The 18,100-nt window shown below is 44.3% G+C and overlaps 1 protein-coding gene across 1 annotated transcript in view; it reads left to right on the forward strand.

Moving 5' to 3' along the window:
* Positions 1-347: 347 nt before the first annotated feature.
* Positions 348-18,100, forward strand: part of LRRC38 (leucine rich repeat containing 38) — a 49,146-nt gene continuing 31,393 nt past the window's right edge. Inside the window, exon 1 of the mRNA XM_001364128.3 lies at positions 348-1,582. Within this exon, the coding sequence (XP_001364165.1) occupies positions 937-1,582 (646 nt within the window). The 5' untranslated portion in view covers positions 348-936. The remainder of the gene's footprint in view (positions 1,583-18,100) is intronic.

Below are 18,100 nucleotides of genomic sequence, written 5' to 3' on the forward strand. Positions count from 1 at the left end.
CCAATGCATACAATAGCCAAGTCAGACCAGATCTAGAGCTGGGAGGAACCTTAAAGATCATCTAATACGATCTCCTCACTTTACTGGGAAGGAAATTGAGGATCAGAGAAAGTAAATTATTTGTCCAAGGTCAAACAGGCAGTAGGTGCAGATCCAGGTTTCTGGCCTCCTTTCAGCAAAATCGACTTAGAAAAAATACAAGCTCCCTCAACCTCAACCAGTCTTCCAGCCTTTGTCCTCTAGGATCCCTCCGCATCTGAGTGGTGCTATATGCCCAGAGCTGGGGGGGGGGGGGGGGGGGGGATAGGGAAGGAGGGAGAAGGGGCCAGGGGAACTCAATTGACCACTGGATGGAGCCTAGGAAGAACCCGGGTTCATTATCTGAACCCCAACTTGTTCCCAGAGAGCTGACTGACAAATCACAGGAGCACGTTTAATTTCATCCCCCTTAAAATCAGCAAGGGATGGATGAGAGCCCTGGGATGCTCTGAATAGCTCCTGAAACCCACTGATCTATGGCAGTCCACTTACTTCTGTTTCTCCTCCACTCGATTTTTATCCCCCAGCAGGACGATTTCTCCTCTCAGTTCCCTCCCTTCCCTCCCTCCCTCCCTTTCTCCTCTGCTGCTCTCCATCCTCCCTCCGCACCCCACCCCCCAGCCACCGGCTATTTGAGCTTCAAGGATATGTGATCTCTGGCTACAAGCGGGCGCGCTGGCACATAGACGGACGCACACACGGAAGCACACACGCACACACACAACCACACAGCCCACGCGCCGCGCACACAGGGGCGCACGCACACCCAGAGGCGCGCACAGAGCCAGTGCGCTCCCTCGCCGGAGGCCAGATGTTCTTCTCCTAATCAAGAGCTAGCCGCCCTGGCTTTGGAGCCGGCCCGATCTCCCGGATCCCCCACAGAAGCCCTGGGACAGGATGGGGCTGCCGCCACCCGGCTCCCCGGCGTCCCTGCTGCCCGCAGCCGCCCTCTGCCTCCTTTCCTGCCTCCTCTCGGCACCTCGGGGCCACGCGTGCCCTGCAGGCTGTGTGTGCGCGGACTCCCACACCGTGGACTGCCGGGCCCGAGGGCTGCCCAGCGTGCCGAGCGCCTTCCCCCTGGACGTGCGGAAGCTGCTGGTGGCTGACAACCACATCGAGGCCATCCCGGCCGACTTCTTCATCTTTTACGGGGACCTGGTCTACCTGGACTTCAGGAACAACTCGCTGAGCTCGCTGCAGGAGGGCGCCTTCAGCGGCTCGGCCAAGCTCATCTTCCTTGACCTGAGTTACAACAACCTGACCGAGCTGGGCGCCGGCACCTTCCGTTCGGCCGCCAAGCTGCTCAAGCTCAGTTTGGCCAACAACCGCCTGGCCGGTGTAGACGAGGCTGCCTTCGAGAGCCTGGAGTCGCTCCAGGTGCTGGAGCTCAACGATAACGACCTCCGGAGCCTCAACGTGGCCGCACTGGCCGCCCTGCCCTCCTTGCGGACCCTGCGCCTGGATGGCAACCCGTGGCTCTGTGACTGCGAGTTTGCCCAGCTCTTCTCCTGGCTCCAAGACAATATGTCCAAGCTGCCTAAGGGTGAGTGAGTGAGGGACTGGGACAGTCAGGATGTGTGTGTGGGGAGAGGGGGGACAGGTCCACCGAGAGGGGACCAGAGTGGGTCCAGGTAGCTGAGAGCTTTTGGGATCCATAGTGGGCCACCTAGTTCTTCAAGTTTAGTAAGTTCCACTGGCCTCTTTGCGTCCTTGCTGTTCCTCACTAGGGACACTGCTCATCTCCTGACTCCTGCCATTGTCACTGGAACGCTCTGCCTCCTTCATCCCCACATCTTGGCTTTTCTAGCTTCCTTCAGGGCTCAGCTAAAATCCTCTGACTCCTCCAAGAAGCTTTTCCCACTTCCACTTTATCTTAAAGCCTTCTCCCTTAGCTTTTTTCCAGTTTCTCTGTATTTAGCTTATAGTTCTTAATTAAGGTGTTGTCAGACCCATTAGTGAACTCCTGGAGATCAGGGACTGTCATTTGTCTAGCACTGGAAGCCTAGCACATAGTAGGATCTTAATACATGACCATTGCCTGACTATCTGCTATGTACCAGGCATTGTACCTGTCATTTCTGAGCCTCCAATCCTATGTACCCAGGGAATCAAATGGAAGATTGTAGGGAAACAGGCTTCTGCTGTAAGTGAGCCAGATAGCATCTGCCAGCTGATGGGACAATTTGGTTACAAAGAAGTTCCATTAGGAGGACCCAGAGTTTGAGTCTCAAGATACAAACTTTGTGACTTTGGGTAATTAACTTTTCCTCTCTGGATCTCAGTTTCCTCTCCTGTCAAATGATCCCTGTCATTCACTCCTTTCAGCTGGGTCTGATTCTTTGTGACCCTTTTTAGGGTTTTCATGGCAAAGATACTGGACTAGAGTGCTTTGCCATTTCTTTGTCATTTCAGTTGACAAATGAGGAAATTGAGGCCAACAGGGTTAAGTGAGTTGCCCAGGGTCACACAGCTAGTATCTGAGGTCAGAGTTGAACTTGGGAAGATCAGTCTTCTTCACTCTAGCCTGAAACTCTATCCACCATATCACCTAGATGTCTCCAAAGTGATCCCCTAAGGCCCATTTAAGCTGGAGAGCTCTGCTAATGACCAGATGGTCTCTAACGCCCAGCTCTGACTCCTGAAACCATATGCACGAGAGCCAGACCTCTGGGGAGGAGTATCCATGCTATAGGAAGCTTTGATTTTCCTTGATGTCTTTTCTAGTTTGATCATTAGTTTGATCATTAGCAGAGCTCTCCAGCTTATTCACAGCCTTTCTATCTCTGAATCCTTCCTTGTAGAGGATAGCCTGCTGGATTTTGAGCCAGAAAATCCTAAATTCAAATCCTGCCCCTGATATCATGGATTGCTTATTTAACCTGTCTGAGCCTCAGAAAATTCTCCAAGACCTTGGATTGTGGACCAGCTACGCCTTCTGGAAGTAGAGAGGGTTCCCACATAGAGAAAATCACAGCTCCTAGCTATAAGGACCAAAGTGATTCTAAAATAAAATAAAATACAATAAAATACAATACAATAAAATAAAATAAAATAAAATAAAATAAAATAAAATAAAATAAAATAAAATAAAGCAGTTCCTTCTCTTTTGAAATGTAGCATCTGCTGGAGCAACTAAGATACAAGCCACCACCCAGAAGGAAAGAATGTGACGATTTTAAGAGAGATATGGACAAAGTGCTGAGGCAGGAAAGCCTAGTGGAGAGAACACCAGAGCTAGGATCATGAAGTCCCACCTCTGATACCAAGTCTAATTTCTGAGCCTCAGACAATCTTAAGACTTAACTAAATTTTAAATGAACTCTCCTGAACAGACAAGATCATGTTCATGACATGTTAGTATATTATAAAGAATCCAGAGCCAGGGAAGGGCTCATAATAATTATTCAAATTCAAATAGCCCTTTAAGATTTCCTTGGTTGAGGGCAGTGCAGTGATAGGGAATAGATGGCATTGGACTCTTACCTTGAAGAATAGAGAGGTGATGGGGCAGCTAGGTGACTCAGTGGATTGAAAGTCAAGTCTAGAGATGGGAGGTCCTGGGTTCAAATCTAGACTCAGATACTTTCTAGCTGTGTGATCCTAGGCAAGTCACTTAACCCAGTTGCTTAGCCCTTACCTCTCTTCTGCCTAGGAACTGATACTTAAGACAGAAGGTAAGAGTTTCTTAAAAACAGTAGACAGGTGGATCTCAAGGTCTGTTCTAAAAAGTTAATGGTATCTACTCATTTCCAGTTGTTACTCAGTCATTTCAGGCATGTCCTCCTCTTTGTGACCCCATTTGGAGTTTTCTTGACAAAGAACTGGAGTTGTTTGCCATTTCCCTCTGTAGATGAGGAAAAAGAAGCAGAGATAAGTGACCTCCCCAGGGTCACACAGCTAAGAAGTGTCTAAGGATGGGCTTCAATGCAGGAAGATGAATCTTCCTGCCTCCAGGCCCATCCCTAGCCACTGTACCACATAGCTGCCTGCTGACTTCAGCAGAGAACACAATAACACAGGCTGCAGCACAGACTTGGGGAGCATGGTTCAGTAGTCAGAGAGAGCTAAGTCAGAATTGATGTAACATCCTACTTTCTTGACCCTTCTCCAAGCTTCCAGGTCCTTTTCCATCTGTTCTTCCACTCCCAAGTATTACCCTTTCTCCTTTCCTGGTTGCTACAGGATGGATAGGCATGTAGAACAAAGAACTCTGACCAAGAGGAACATTTCTTCCCCTCTAGTGCAAGCCCTTGTCTTTATCTTATGTGCTCACTGTTACAGAATTTCACAAGCACCATGCCATGTGTTTTTCACAGATCATTTATTGATTTATCCATAAATTAGACTTGGCATTCGAAGCTCCTCACAAACCTGACTTCAACTTATGTCTCCAGATTTATTCCACATTTCCTTCCTTCACAAACTCTCCAGTCCTCCCTTACTGGCCTTGATATTGTCCTTCATGATGACATTCTGGCTTCTGTCCCTGTCTTTAACACAGGCTATAATCATTTCCCTTCTGCCCTTTCCCCTGCCTCTAAGAGACTCAGTCAAATGTCACCTTTTACATAAGGCTTTTCCTGATTCTTCCACCCAGCTCCCAGTGCCCTTCCTTAACTTACATCTATTTTGTGTATCACTATATCTATATCTATTTGTCTTTCCCAGAAGACCTGCACTGTTTTTGCTTATGTTCACTTATTGACTAGAACCATGTTTGCAAACCCATGGCACGTGTGCCAGAGGGTGCTGATCCTTTTCTCATCTCCACTTCATCTGAGGACATTTTTCACTCCATCTGCCCCTCTGCTCAGCAGCCCAATGGAAATGCTGCCTCCCACCCATGTCTGGGGTAAGGGGGAAGCTCACATTACTACATGAGGGTATAGTTTGGGCACTCAGTCTCTAAAAGGTTTGCCATCACTGCTCTAGATTATAAGGGACCTTTGAGGTCATTTTACAACACCCATTTTGATGGTGAGGTATTTGAAGCCCAGAGAGATTATAACTTGGCTAAAGTCACACAGCAAGTCAATGGCAGACTCAGACGTCCTGACTCGTAACCCTCTCTAGACTAGACAACCCCTGCCAGCTCTACTAGCCAGCTCTCATTTTCATGGTTGAGACAACATGACAAAATATAGAAAACTGTCCTGGAATCCAGGAAAATTTGGGCTCAGGGTCTGCCTCTGTTAAATAGTGTCACATCTCTGTGTGGCCCTGGGCAAGCCCCTGAGGGCTTGAGCTAATTCTCCAAGAGCAGCCATTCCCAAGTGGGTGCTGCCCTTCCATGGCAGAGGGAATGTACTTCTCTAGGAGTTCCCTAGACCAGCAAAGAACCCATTCAGTACCTCTCACCAATCTCTATCTCCTATCATTCCTACAGCATTAATGGATCCCATTCCACAGGGGAGAAATCTTGGCTTCCAGAGGAGCCAAGGCCTCTTAAACAGGGACTCTGTATACTGGGGAAGCCAATATGGGTGGGGGGAAAGGAGGGGAGAAAGCCATTTCAGGACTCCCTGGGGATCTGGCCTGCATCTATGCTCTTCATAGAAGGATGAGTAAGTCTAAATGAACAGGGGGAGGGCGCCATCTTAGCTCTCACAATAGGGGCAGAGAAGAGAATCGAAACAGCTCTCTGTGACCTTGATGGCTCCCATTGGTTTGGAAATTGTGTTTATCCGCCTGCCAGGTAAGATTTCCTGTGCAGTCACCCATCTGATAAGGAACTCCTAGCCAAGGAGAATGAACAAGGGAGACGGGGAAGGAGGGGGAATCAAAACTGACAATTTCCCTTCCAATTTCTGGCTTAGAAGATAGCAGGGTCCTTGATCAGGGCAATGGGGCTTATGCCAGAGAGTCTAAGGATATACCTGCCTCATTGGTGTCTTCCTAGAGTAGTGGAATAAAGCTGGCCTCTGAAGCAAAGGGACCTGAGTTCTAGTCTTGCTCTCTGCCATTGTCTTTGGGCTTAAATTTAATTACTTCTCAGTTAAGAGCGAGTTGGACTTAGTGACTGATGTCTAAAGTTCCTTCAATGACAGATCAGAGAATGGGAGCCCTGGGAACTAAGACTACTGAGAATAATCTGGGTAACTCAGAGGAAGGTGTTGTAACCCCCCCCATACACTCTGGTTCATCCCCCTATCTCTCTCCTATATAGTGTTGCTTCTTATAGCATACCTTTCTGAAAGGCAGTTTGGATTAGCAAAAAAGGCCCTTGATTGGCATTCAAGGGTCTGAGCTCAATCCTCATCATACAGTGAATAGAGCCCTGAAAACCTAAGTTCAAATCCTGCCTTACACATAGCAATTGTTGGGACCTGATGGTAACTCGTTAATCCTCTCAGCCCATTTTCTCATCTGTAAAATGGGGATAATAATTGTACCTCTTGCACAGGGTGACTTTAAGATCAAATAAGATCACTTCTATAAAGCACTTTTCAAACATTAGAATATTATAGAAATTTGAAAGCTAGTCTTGGACACAGAAAGATTTGCTTCTGACATATACTATATACTGTGTGACCTTGGATGAGCCATTTATTTCTCAATGCCCCAGGTAACAATCTTTAAAAAACAAACAAAAAAAGAAACTTACTTCCTGTCTTAATAACAACTCTAAGACAGAAGGGCAAAGGACTTCCAAATGAAGTTAAGTGACTTGCCCAGAGTCATATAGCTAGGAAATGCCTGAGGTCAGATTTGAACCCAAGTCCTTTCAACTCCAGGCCTGGTATTCTATCCACTGTGCCATCTAGCTGCCCCACTCCAGACAACAATCCAAGAATCAGTTTTAGAGAAGGTCCTTAGGAAAGGGAATTTCCACCCTAGAAGATCCCTGCACTCATGACATCACAGGTCCTGGCTGAAAAAGTGAAATATTAGAGAGTGATTATTAATATCTGTGAGACTTTGAATAAAACACTTAAACTTCCTGGACCTGGAACTTAAACTTCTATCTCTGAAATGAGGGTGGTGAAGACGAGATGACCTCTGTGGTCCCTTCTAGCTTGAAACTTATTATCTTAATAGCTGAGATGGCACCTACGAACAATTTAGCTAGATTTGATCAGACTAAAGTGGAAAGAGGACTGGGAGCCCTGAGACATTTCTGAGTGCCCCTCCTCTCCCTCTCCCTCTCCCTCTCCCTCTCTCTCCCCCTCTCCCTCTCCCTCCCTCTCTCTCTCTCTCTCTCTCTCTCTCTCTCTCTCTCTCTCTCTCTCTCTCTCTCCTCTCTCTCTCTCTCTCTCTCTCTCCCTCTGCCTCTCTCCCTCTCTCTCTCTCCCCCCCTCTCTCTCCCTCTCTCTCCCCCCCTCTCCCTCTCTCTCTCTCTCTGCCTCTCTCTGTCTCTCTCTCTGCCTCTCCCTCCCTCTCTCTCTCTCCCTCTCTCTCTCTCTCTCTCCTCTCTCTCTCTCTCTCTCTCTCTCTCTCTCTCTCCCTCTCCCCCCCCTCTCTCTGTCTCTCTCTCTGCCTCTCTCTCTCTCCCATCTTTACTTTGTAATTTAATGTGACTATTGTCACCCCCAAACCCCTCCAGCCTGCCCCTTCTGCCCTAGGGCCAGCACTCATCCCCTTTGCCAGCTCAGCTAAAATCAGGCAGGATGGGCGGCTCCTGCTGGGTATATATGCTATTAGTTAGCTACTTAGCCACTTACTTATTCCCAATAGCCTTTACCTTTACAGACAAAGGAGAAATGTTATTTGGTCTCAGTCTACCCCATCCCTTCCCCTTCCCCCATCCATGGGGAGGAGCTGTCCCTAAGCATCTCTGACCAGTTCGTTCCCATCTTTTTCCTTGTTAACAATTTTCCTTCACATGCTTCAATGTTCCGTGAACTCCTTCCTCATCATTTCTCCTCTTCAGATTGCGCACACGCACATAGATAGACAGACACACACAAACACTTTTCTGAAAAAATTCCTCATTGAGTTACCTTCTTTTCCTTCATTTTTCTCTGTCTCCCTCTGAGAAGAAGGGAAAACTTCTGCATGTTTGTTGCTCCAGAATTTCATGGTATTTCGTTGCTGTCAGCAAACCCACTCAGTTAGTCCGGCCCAGCTCAGGCCCAGAAAGCCTCTGTATCAAAAGAAAGGAACAGGCAGGTCTCGGGCTGAAGGTGCCCTTCTTCTACTCACTAGCAACTTTGGTGTGCATAGTAATAGGGAGACTCGTGAAAAGGGACAACCTTGGGCAATCTGGATGGGTTCTGGTAGGGCACTTAGGAGAAAGGGGCAGAGGCTGAGCTGCCTACTTGTTCCTGTGGGGATGGAAGATGTAAGTGGAACCATTAGAGATGGTGAGGCTACTGATATGGAGAAATCATTGGCTCAGAGATAGATAGCTGAGGGGGATTCACCTAGTCTAGCCCCTCATTTTACAGGAGGAGAAACTGAGGCAATGAGAGCCTAAGTGGCTTACTTGAGGGAAGTGTGGTAGTAAGCAGAAGAGCTGGGTTTAGAACTCAAGTCCCCTGGCTCTAAAGTCACATTGCATATTATCATGAAAAGAATGCTGAATTTGGGTTCAAATCCCAGTTTGGCTACTTAGCTATGTGACATCAGACAAGATCTTCAGGATATGATGTCCTCATCTCTAAAATGGGTCAAGATGGGACAACCAGGTCTAGAGATGGAAGGTCCTGGGTTCAAATTTGACCTCAGACACATTCTAGTTGTTTGACCCTGCTCAAGTCACTGAACTCCAGTTGCCTAGCCCTTATCATTCTTCTGCCTTAGAACCAATTCTTAACGTTGTTTCTAAGAGAAGGTATTCATTTAAAAATGTTTTTAAATAAAATAGCCCAAGAAAATGAGAGACAGTTTGACAGAAGTGGAGGTAAATCTCATATATGCCAAAATAGTTATAACAGAAGCATTTGTGTGTGTGTGTGTGTGTGTGAGAGAGAGAGAGAGAGAGAGAGAGAGAGAGAGAGAGAGAGAGAGAGAGAGAGAAGAGGAGAGAAGAGAAGAGAGAAGAGAAGAGAAGAGAAGAGAAGAGAAGAGAAGAGAAGAGAAGAGAAGAGAAGAGAAGAGAAGAGAAGAGAAGAGACAGAGACAGAGACAGAGACAGAGACAGAGACAGAGAAACTGGGGGAAAGTAACATGGTGGTAGACTAGAAGTCAGGAAGACTTGGGTTCAAATCCAGGCTCAGATACTTAACCAACTGTGTGACCCTAGACAAGACACTCATCCTCTATGGACCTCAATTTCCTCATCTATAAAATGGAAGTCTTGGACTCGTTGGCCTCTAAGGTCCCTTCCAATTCTAAATCTCTGATCTAATGACTGATAAATGTGCATTGATTGAAGGAAGCCTGACCAAAAATGTGACCTATATACATAATGAAATATTACTGTTTGTAACCAGCTTCCATCTTAGGGGTATCCTTCAATCTTTATCTCTTGGCCTTGTTTTGCCCCAGTATGAATTTGCCTCTAGGAGATCTCAAAATCAAAGTTTTGTCTCAGTTTCTACTGATATGACTAAAAGGATTCTGGGTTGCCACATGAGTCCACAGAGACTCTAGTATGGATGTTTCATACCAGCTCTCGGGAAAGACTTCTAGAAGGTGCACTTGCAAATTTAATCTTCACTATTAATATTTTCTTCATCACTTCATCAAATCTAGAAAATCAAGAAAACAACAACTCAAACCCTATTTGTAGCATTTGCTGATTTGGAGGTATAAATGCTCCCACTGAAAATTTGATAATTGGTTCCTGAGAGCCATTTTGAGCTGACTGCAGCACGCACACCCCTGAATAGCAGGTATGGGCCAGTCCTTGTTTTCCTCTGAAAAGAGGCCAAAAATTCATAAAGGACTTAAAATCGATGTAATACTTCCTCTTGGGTAAATCCCACTTTTCTCAGGCATCCCTAAGAATGGTGTACAGAACCCTAGATTCATTACCTGCCCTGTGATTTGAACTAGAAACCTCCTCAGGACAGTCACTTGAAGAATGCACTCAAGTCTTAGAGCACTACCATAAAGATTTCAACTAGCCTCAGAAAGAAAAATGTGGAGCTGCTGGAGGTAGCTCCCTTCCCACTGAACCTACACTGTCTAACTCATGATAGTTGTTGTTGTTCCATCATTTTGATCTTGTTCAACTCTTTGTGACCCCATTTGGGGTTTTCTTGGCAGAGATACTGGAGTAGTGGGCCATTTTTTTCTCCAGTTCATTTTATACATGAGGAAACCGAGGCAATCAAAGCTAAGTGACTTGCCAAGGGTTACACGCAAGGAAGTGTCTAAATCTAGATTTGAATTCAGGTCTTCTTAATTTCAAGTCTGGCTCTCTATCCACTGTGCCACCTAGCTGCCATGATTGTAGTAGTGAGGCTAAAAGTGGGTTAACTGACTTGCCCAAAGTCACATAGTTTGCAAGCATCTGAGGCAGGATTCAAATTCAGGTCTTCCTAACTCCAAGCCCAGGACTCTATTCAGTGCATCACCTAGATATCTCATGGTTATTTACAAAAATAAATATATATGGGGGGAGATAAAGGGGGATAAAGTGAGTGAGAGACAGACAGACAGAGAGACAGAGGGAGAGGGAAAGAGGGAGAGGGAGAGGATAAGGGAGAGAGGGAGAGGGAGAGGGTGAGGGAGAGAGGGTTGGGGTTAAGAGGGAGAGAGGGAGAGGGAAAGGGAGAGGGAAAGAGAGGGAGAGAGAAGGAGAGGGAGAGAGACAGAGAGAGAGACAGAGGAGAGAGAGACAGAGGAGAGAGAGACAGAGAGAGAGAGACAGAGAGAGAGAGGGAGAGGGAAAAGGAGAGGGAAAGAGAGGGAGAGGGAACCAGAGAGAGAGAGAGGTTCAAAGACAGAGACAGAGAGAGGGAGAGAGGGGTGGGGAAGACAAGATAATTTGGAGTAGGGGCAGTTTGTAGCTAGGGATCAAGGGGAGTCAGAAATTGGAAGTCTCTTCAAAGGAACCTGGGCGTATGCCCTGGGTGCCAGAGAATCTAAGGGTACTACTATTTGCTTCCCTCTGGGGAAAGGGTCCCAGGGGCTTCATTCTCCTCCCTCCCACCCGCCTGCTCCAGGTAAGACCATGGAGGCATAGATCCCAGAAGCCCTGGAAGGATTTATCCTTCCTTACATTCCCACAATTCTTTTTGCTAGAGCCAGTGCTTTCAGAAGGCTGATTGAAAAGTATGGGAAACAAGGATTGTATTTATAACAGCAAAGCCAAGCATATTCTTTGGCCCCTTCTTGCTTATCTGGAGTCATTTAGGAAAGAGCCAGCAGCAAGCCAGGGAGTTTCCAGAGTTCCCTTCTGTCAGAGGGCTTGAGGAGCAAAGCCATTTCTTGACAGAGGTTGGTCGAGGTCTCGGTTGCTATTTTCACCCCTTGAGACCCGCTTTGTGTCTCTTGGAGCATCTGCTTGTATTCTAACAGCTAATGCATTTTTAATGTAACTCTTAATTAGAGCTTTTCTGTGGTGTGCCCTCTCCCTCCTTGGTTCTTCCTTTGGTCCATTTGTACTCGCCTTGCCTGTGCTGTCTCAGGGATCCTGGCCTGGGGCTGCCTTTGTAGGAGCCACTGGAGATGTTACTTATTTCTGAATTCACTTTGGAGTTATCAAAGACTCACAAGAAAGACTTCAGAGCTAGAAGGGGCTGTGAGGACCATATAGACCCCAGATCCTAAAGGGATCCCTGAATAGATTTCAGGGGAGTGCTTGAACTTGGATGAGAAACTTTATTTTCATCAACTTCTAACTTCAATTTAGTGTTTCTTTAAGTTAATTAAAAATCTTGTTTTTTTAAAAAAATAACCTTATTTTCTGTTTTAGAATCAATATTAAGTATCAGTCCTGAGGTAGAAGAGTGGTAAGAGCCTGGCAAATGGGGGGATTAACTTACTTTCTCAGGGTCACACAGCTAAGTATCTTAGGTTACATTTGAACCCAGGACCCCATCTCTAGACTTGGCTCTCAATCCACGGAGCCACCCATCTGCCCCTAAAAATTTTATTCTTAGAAGAAGCCTATGGGCTTCCCTACACTACCCAAGGGGTCCTTGGCACCAAAAGAGTTTAGGAACCCCAATCTAGACAAATTTATACCCCCAAAATAATCTCTTCCACTGCATGTATAAAGTCTTTCCCAATAGAATGGAAACTCTCTGATGATAGGGTTGTTCCGTTTTTTATTTGTGTCCCTAAGACCTAGTAAAATGTTTCAGCATAATGGACATGTAACTGATGGATCCAACATTCTAGACAGGTAGACATTTAGTCCCCCAATATTTACTCAGAGTGGATCTTCCTTAGATACCTTAGAAGATGTCTAGTCTCAAGGCAGGCCTATGGGTGGCACAGTGTCTAGAACTCTAGACTTAGAGTCAGGAAAATCATTTTCCTGAGTTCAGTTCTGGCCTCAGACACTTCCTAGCTGTGTGACCCTGGGCAAGTCACTTGACCTTGTATTCCTCCATTTTATCATCTGTAAGGAAATAGCAAACTTCTTTAGTATCTTTACCACCAAAAAAAAACAACAACAACAACAAACCAAATGGGGTCAGGAAGAATTGGACATGTCAGAAACAATTGAACAACAACTATAAAAGTCTTAAAGTATCTGACTAGTTGATTGCAGGCCACTCAAAATTCTCTAATACTGCTGGAACCAAATTAAAATGTAATTGGGAAGTATTAAGGAAAATAAATAAAGATACAGTATAATGTAGATAATGTTACTTTGTAGTTTTCTAAGTCAATGTAGGGATCTGTTTCTATTTCAGTTTGATACCACTGACCTAGTTTAACCCCTTCATTTTATAGATGAAGAAACAGATCTAAGAAATTAATGAAACTCAAGTTCATATAAGTTATGTTATATATATATATATATATACATATATATGTGTGTGTGTGTGATGTCATTCTCTTGTGGCATATTGAAGGGGTCACTTTCAGAGAAACCTGGGAAGACTTTTATGAACTGATGCAGCATGAAATGAGCAAACCCAAGAGAATTCAAAGTCAACATTGTTATGAAGTCAAATAACTTTGAAACACTTGAGAAGTTGGCCAGCCACAATTCAGAGAGGATTCAAGTTGAAATATGCCAGTCACCTTCTGTTAGGGAATTGATAGTTTCACAGAGCAGATGAGACTCTATTTATTTTTTGACAGGGATTTTTTTGCCTGACTATGTATATTTGTAACCGGAGTTGTAGTTTTACATATTTTTCAGGATGGGGTTTGGGGGGTAGGTATTGAAGGAAGAATAAGAATGAGAATCTTAAAATAAAATTAAAATTTCATTTGAAAAAGGAAACCTCCATAAATCTAGAGGGAGAAGAGACCTTAAAGGCCTAATCTAAATATAACCTCCTCATTTTACAGATGAGGAAACCAAGACCTAGAATATTAAATGACTTGCCCAGGGTCACACACTAAGGGGCCCAGTGAAGGGCCCCTTTGAACCCTAAATCCTGCTACTCCAAATCGCCCACTCTTCCCCAACTAGAATGTAAGCTCCTTGAGGACAAGAACTGTCCTTTTGCTTGCATGTGTATCCTTAGTGCCAAGCATAGTGCCTGAAATATAGGAAGTACTTAATGAATGCTGGTCACCTTGCCTTGCCTTTTTGCTGACACCAAGGGAAAAAGTGCACCTTAATTTGTTTCACCTAATCCCAGATAATGAGCCAACTTTTGGCATTACCCTGGATCGTTGTTCTTTTCAAATATTGGTAAATGTTGAGTCAAACTTGTATCCTTTTTGATTAAATCAGAAATTGAGTTTTAGTGACATAATAGTACCCACATTATAACATGCCTGGTTAGCAAATAGATTTTTATATGCTTATGCTCCTAATTCAACTAGGTGGTGCAAGAGATAGTGCCAGGTCTAGAGTCAGGAAGACTTCCTGAATTCAAATCCTATCTCAGACACTTACTAGCTATGTGACCGTGGGCACTTAACCTTTGTTTGCCTCAGTTTCCTCATCTGTAAAATGAGCTGGAGAAGGAAATGGCAAACCACTCCAGGATCTCTGCCAAGAAAACCCCAAGTGTGGTCACAAAGAGTCAGACATGTCTCTAAAAGAATTGAACAACAACAATATAGCTATCATTGGCTACCATTTCACTTAGTGTATGCCAGCTGGTGCCATGCAACAGTTCACATCTCCACAACTGTTTTCCAGAGTCAGAAGATCATGTCCTCTCCTTGGAAATGGCCTTTTAGAGTTAAGGGCATGGCACAAATATTTCTCAGACCCCTTCGTAACCAATTATGGATCTGCCATTTTATTACTCCATATTAGCTCTTCTTGGGTCTGCTTGAGCCCACAATGTCTATACTTCTCTTTTCAGTTAATAAGTTCCATTGGCTTATTATTACAGAATTATGGAATTTCAGAGTTGGAAGGGTCTTTAATGGATATTGACATCTCGAACTCAACAATTCTAAAACAGAACTTCTCAATTACTGTCAAGGGTGCCACTAGCTTCCCAGTCACTCAGGCTCAGGACTTAGGCGTCATCCTTGATTCCTTTCTCTCTCATACCCTCACCCATATCCAAATCAACTGTCAAGTCCTTTTATTTTTTCATAGCATCTCTAGTATATGTCCCCTTCTGTCCTCTGGGATGGGCTCTTATCATCTCCTATCTGTGCTTGCAGGATAATTTCTATGAGTCTTTCCCCATTCCAGTCCATCCTCCATTCAATGTCAAAGTGATCTTCTTAAACCACATTTCTGACCATATTGTATCTTTATTTACCTCCTCACCCATTCAATAAACTCCAGAGGCTCCTATTTTCTCCAAGTCAAGAGTAAAGTACTCTCTTGTCTTCAAAGCTCTTCAAAGCCTGGCCCCTTCTGCTTTTCCTCAAGAAATCTCCCTCAGTTCCTCTTTAAAAAAAAACAAACCCTTAACTTCCATCTTGGAATCAACACTGTGTATTGGTTCCAAGGCAGAAGGGTGATAAGGGCTAGGCAATGGGGGTTAAGTGACTTGCCCAGGGTCACACAGCTGGGAAGTGTCTGAATCCAGATTTGAACCCAGGACCTCCCACTGACTCTAAATCCACTCAGCTGCCCCCCCCCCCCCAGTTCCTCTTAATCTTAATGCCTTCCCTCTTAGATTACCCCCCTGGTTTATCTTGTATATATCTTATTCATACATCACTATTGGCATGTTGTCTTCTTTATTAGAATGTGAGTTCCTTGAGAGCAGAAACTGTTTTATGTTCATTTTGTTTTGTTTCTCTGGATTTTTCATCTTTCTTGGTGTCCTCAGTGCTTATCACAATGCCTGGAATATGGTGGTTTCTTAATAAATGTGAAGTTGACTAGCTATTGAGGCCTGCTCATATGTGAGAAAAAATCATCACCATACCATATCTGGCCTGTGACCATGTTTTATTTATGTTTTCATTTACATGTAGAAATATTTTTTGACAATTGTTTTTAAATTCAGATTCTCTGTTTCTACCTTTCCATCCCCCTCCCTGAGGTAGTAAATAGTATGATATAGATTATACCCATACTTCCATGTATCATGTCATGATAGAAGATATGTGTCACACATACAATAGAGATCTCATGAAGGCTTAGAGTGGGAAATGGCTGTTTGGTCTGCCCTCGGATTCCAATAGTTCCTTCTTTGGCTGCGGATAGCATTTTCTTCATGAGTCCCTTGTGGTTATCCTGGAGACTAGCTTTGCTGATAATGGCGTAGACCTTCACAGGTGACCATTGTTATAGCAACTTGTGTGCTCAGTTCACTTTGCATCAGTGATGGAAGTCTTTTCATGTTTTTCTGAACTCATTCTGTTCATCATTCCTTATAGTGCAATAGCATTCCCTTACAACCATATACTACAACTTGTTCATCTAATCTCCAAGTGATGGACACTCCCTCAGTTTCCAAATCTTTGCCCCTACACAAAAAGCTGCTAAAAATATTTTGGTACAAGTAGGTCCTTTTCCCCTTATCTCTGATCTCTTTAGGATACAGACCCAGTAGAGATATTGCTGGGTCAAAAGGTATGTATACTTTTGTGATCCTTTGAGCCAGATTCCAAATTTCGCTCCAGAATGGTTATATCAGTTCATAGTTCTAGCATCAGTACATTTTGTTATAAGATTAACCAATCTAAGTGCAATACAGCCAGTCTCAATTTTCCTGCATCCCCTCCAATATTTATCATTTTCCTTTTTGGTCATGTTAGCCAATCACCATGGTAGATGTGAGGTGGTATCACAGAGTTGTTATAATTTGCATTTCTCTAATCAGCAGTGATTTGGAGCATTTTAAATATGTCTATGGAGAGTTTTCATCTCTTCCTCTGAGAACTGCCTGTTCATTTCCTTTGGCCATTTCTCAACTGGTGAATGTTCTGTATTCTTATAAATTTGACTCAGTTCCCTACATATCTGAGAAATGAGGCTTTTGTCAGAGATACTGGCTTTAAAGTTTCCCCCAAAATTTGTTGTTTTTCTTCTATTAGTTGCATTGATTTTATTTGTGCAAATACTTTTTAATCTGATCGGTGATCATCTGGCATTTGCTTGAAGATCGTCAATAAGTCCACATTTGAACAGCTCTCATTGTTAGGAAATCTTTCCTGCCATTTGTCTCTCTCCAACTTCTACTCATGTCGCTCATTTATTTCTGTATCCTTAGCACCTTAGGACAGTATCATGCAAACAAGAGGTGATTAATAAATGCATATTGATTTGAATTGACCAATAATCCCCTCCCGCCCCCATCTCAGAGGGAAAAAGAACCCACAGTCCAAGAAGACATTCTACAAAACCCATTCATCCAATTTGAGACATTTCTCCCATTATACCCCAAATGAGAGATACTGCAATGACAAGGCTCTATTAGAGATATGAGCTTCAAAGAGGCTGGTAAGCAGAGAGTGGAAGCATCTATTCTGCAGGAGCAGTTATTGAATAAAATGCAGAACAGAGATTCAAAAAATCTTCTAGCTCGATGAGACCTTCCAGACATCATGGGTTCATGTTGGTTCAGCCAGACCTTTTCACCCTGAGAAGTGAGGACATGCAGACAGACAGCTAGGGTGCCTGAAAACTATCTAATGGGAATCCACCAAACTCTATCTTTAGGCTTCTGTGACCTCCAAATTGATATATTCAGAAATAATTAGGATATGCTTAACTTAGAATGGAGTAACTGGCTTCCTTTGGCAACTTCAGCATAAAACCATCTAACCCCTAACCTCTATGGGCCATCTGGTGGATGACCTACACCTGAATAGAGCCACCTTCCTGGGAGCAGTCACATGTGGCTTCCTTTCTCTGAGTCAGACAAAGAAACCTAGAAGGTGCCATTGAAGTGGAAATATGCTCCTTGCACCCTTCCTGTACAAGTGAATCAGTTTTCATGGTTTGTATATTATTTTTTAAATATCCCTTATTCAACTGAGCACAAAGCTTTGTTTCTGTTCTTTAAAATGAAAATTTAAGAAACATAGTCATCTCTTCATTCCTTCCATCCAGACTAGGAATCACCCCTGCTCTCTCTGTCTCTCTCCCTCCTCTCTCTCTGTCTCTCTTCTTTCTCTGCCTCTTACTCTCTCCCTCCTCTCTCTCTTATCTCTGTCTCTTTCTCTCTCTCTCCCTTCTCTCCCCCACCCTCCCTCTCTCTCTCTCTCTCTCTCTCTCTCTCTCTCTCTCTCTCTCTCTCTCTCTCTCTCTCTCTCTCTCTCTCACACACACACACACACACACACACACCTCCAGGACAAAAATCCCTTGCCTCAAAACATAGCTTATCGCGTCATTGGCTGATTCTCAGTTAGAATTTTTCCCTGAGATTCAACTCTGCCTTCCCATAACTTCCATCCATTGATCATAGTCTATCCTTTGTGGCTGCACAGGGCTCTCTTCTTCCATGGCAATACAACCTTTTTGATACCTGCAAACAGCACAGTGAGCAGTGTTTCCCGATAAAGGCTTTTCCTAATGTGGAGATATTGCTGTCTGTGGTTTTAGGAGGTCAGAGAAAAGCAATGTTTGTTGGGGCAAAAGATTGTGACATTCATTCCAATATTCTAACAAATC

Source organism: Monodelphis domestica, chromosome 4 (genome assembly GCF_027887165.1).
Source record: "Monodelphis domestica isolate mMonDom1 chromosome 4, mMonDom1.pri, whole genome shotgun sequence".
Classification (NCBI taxonomy): domain Eukaryota; kingdom Metazoa; phylum Chordata; class Mammalia; order Didelphimorphia; family Didelphidae; genus Monodelphis; species Monodelphis domestica.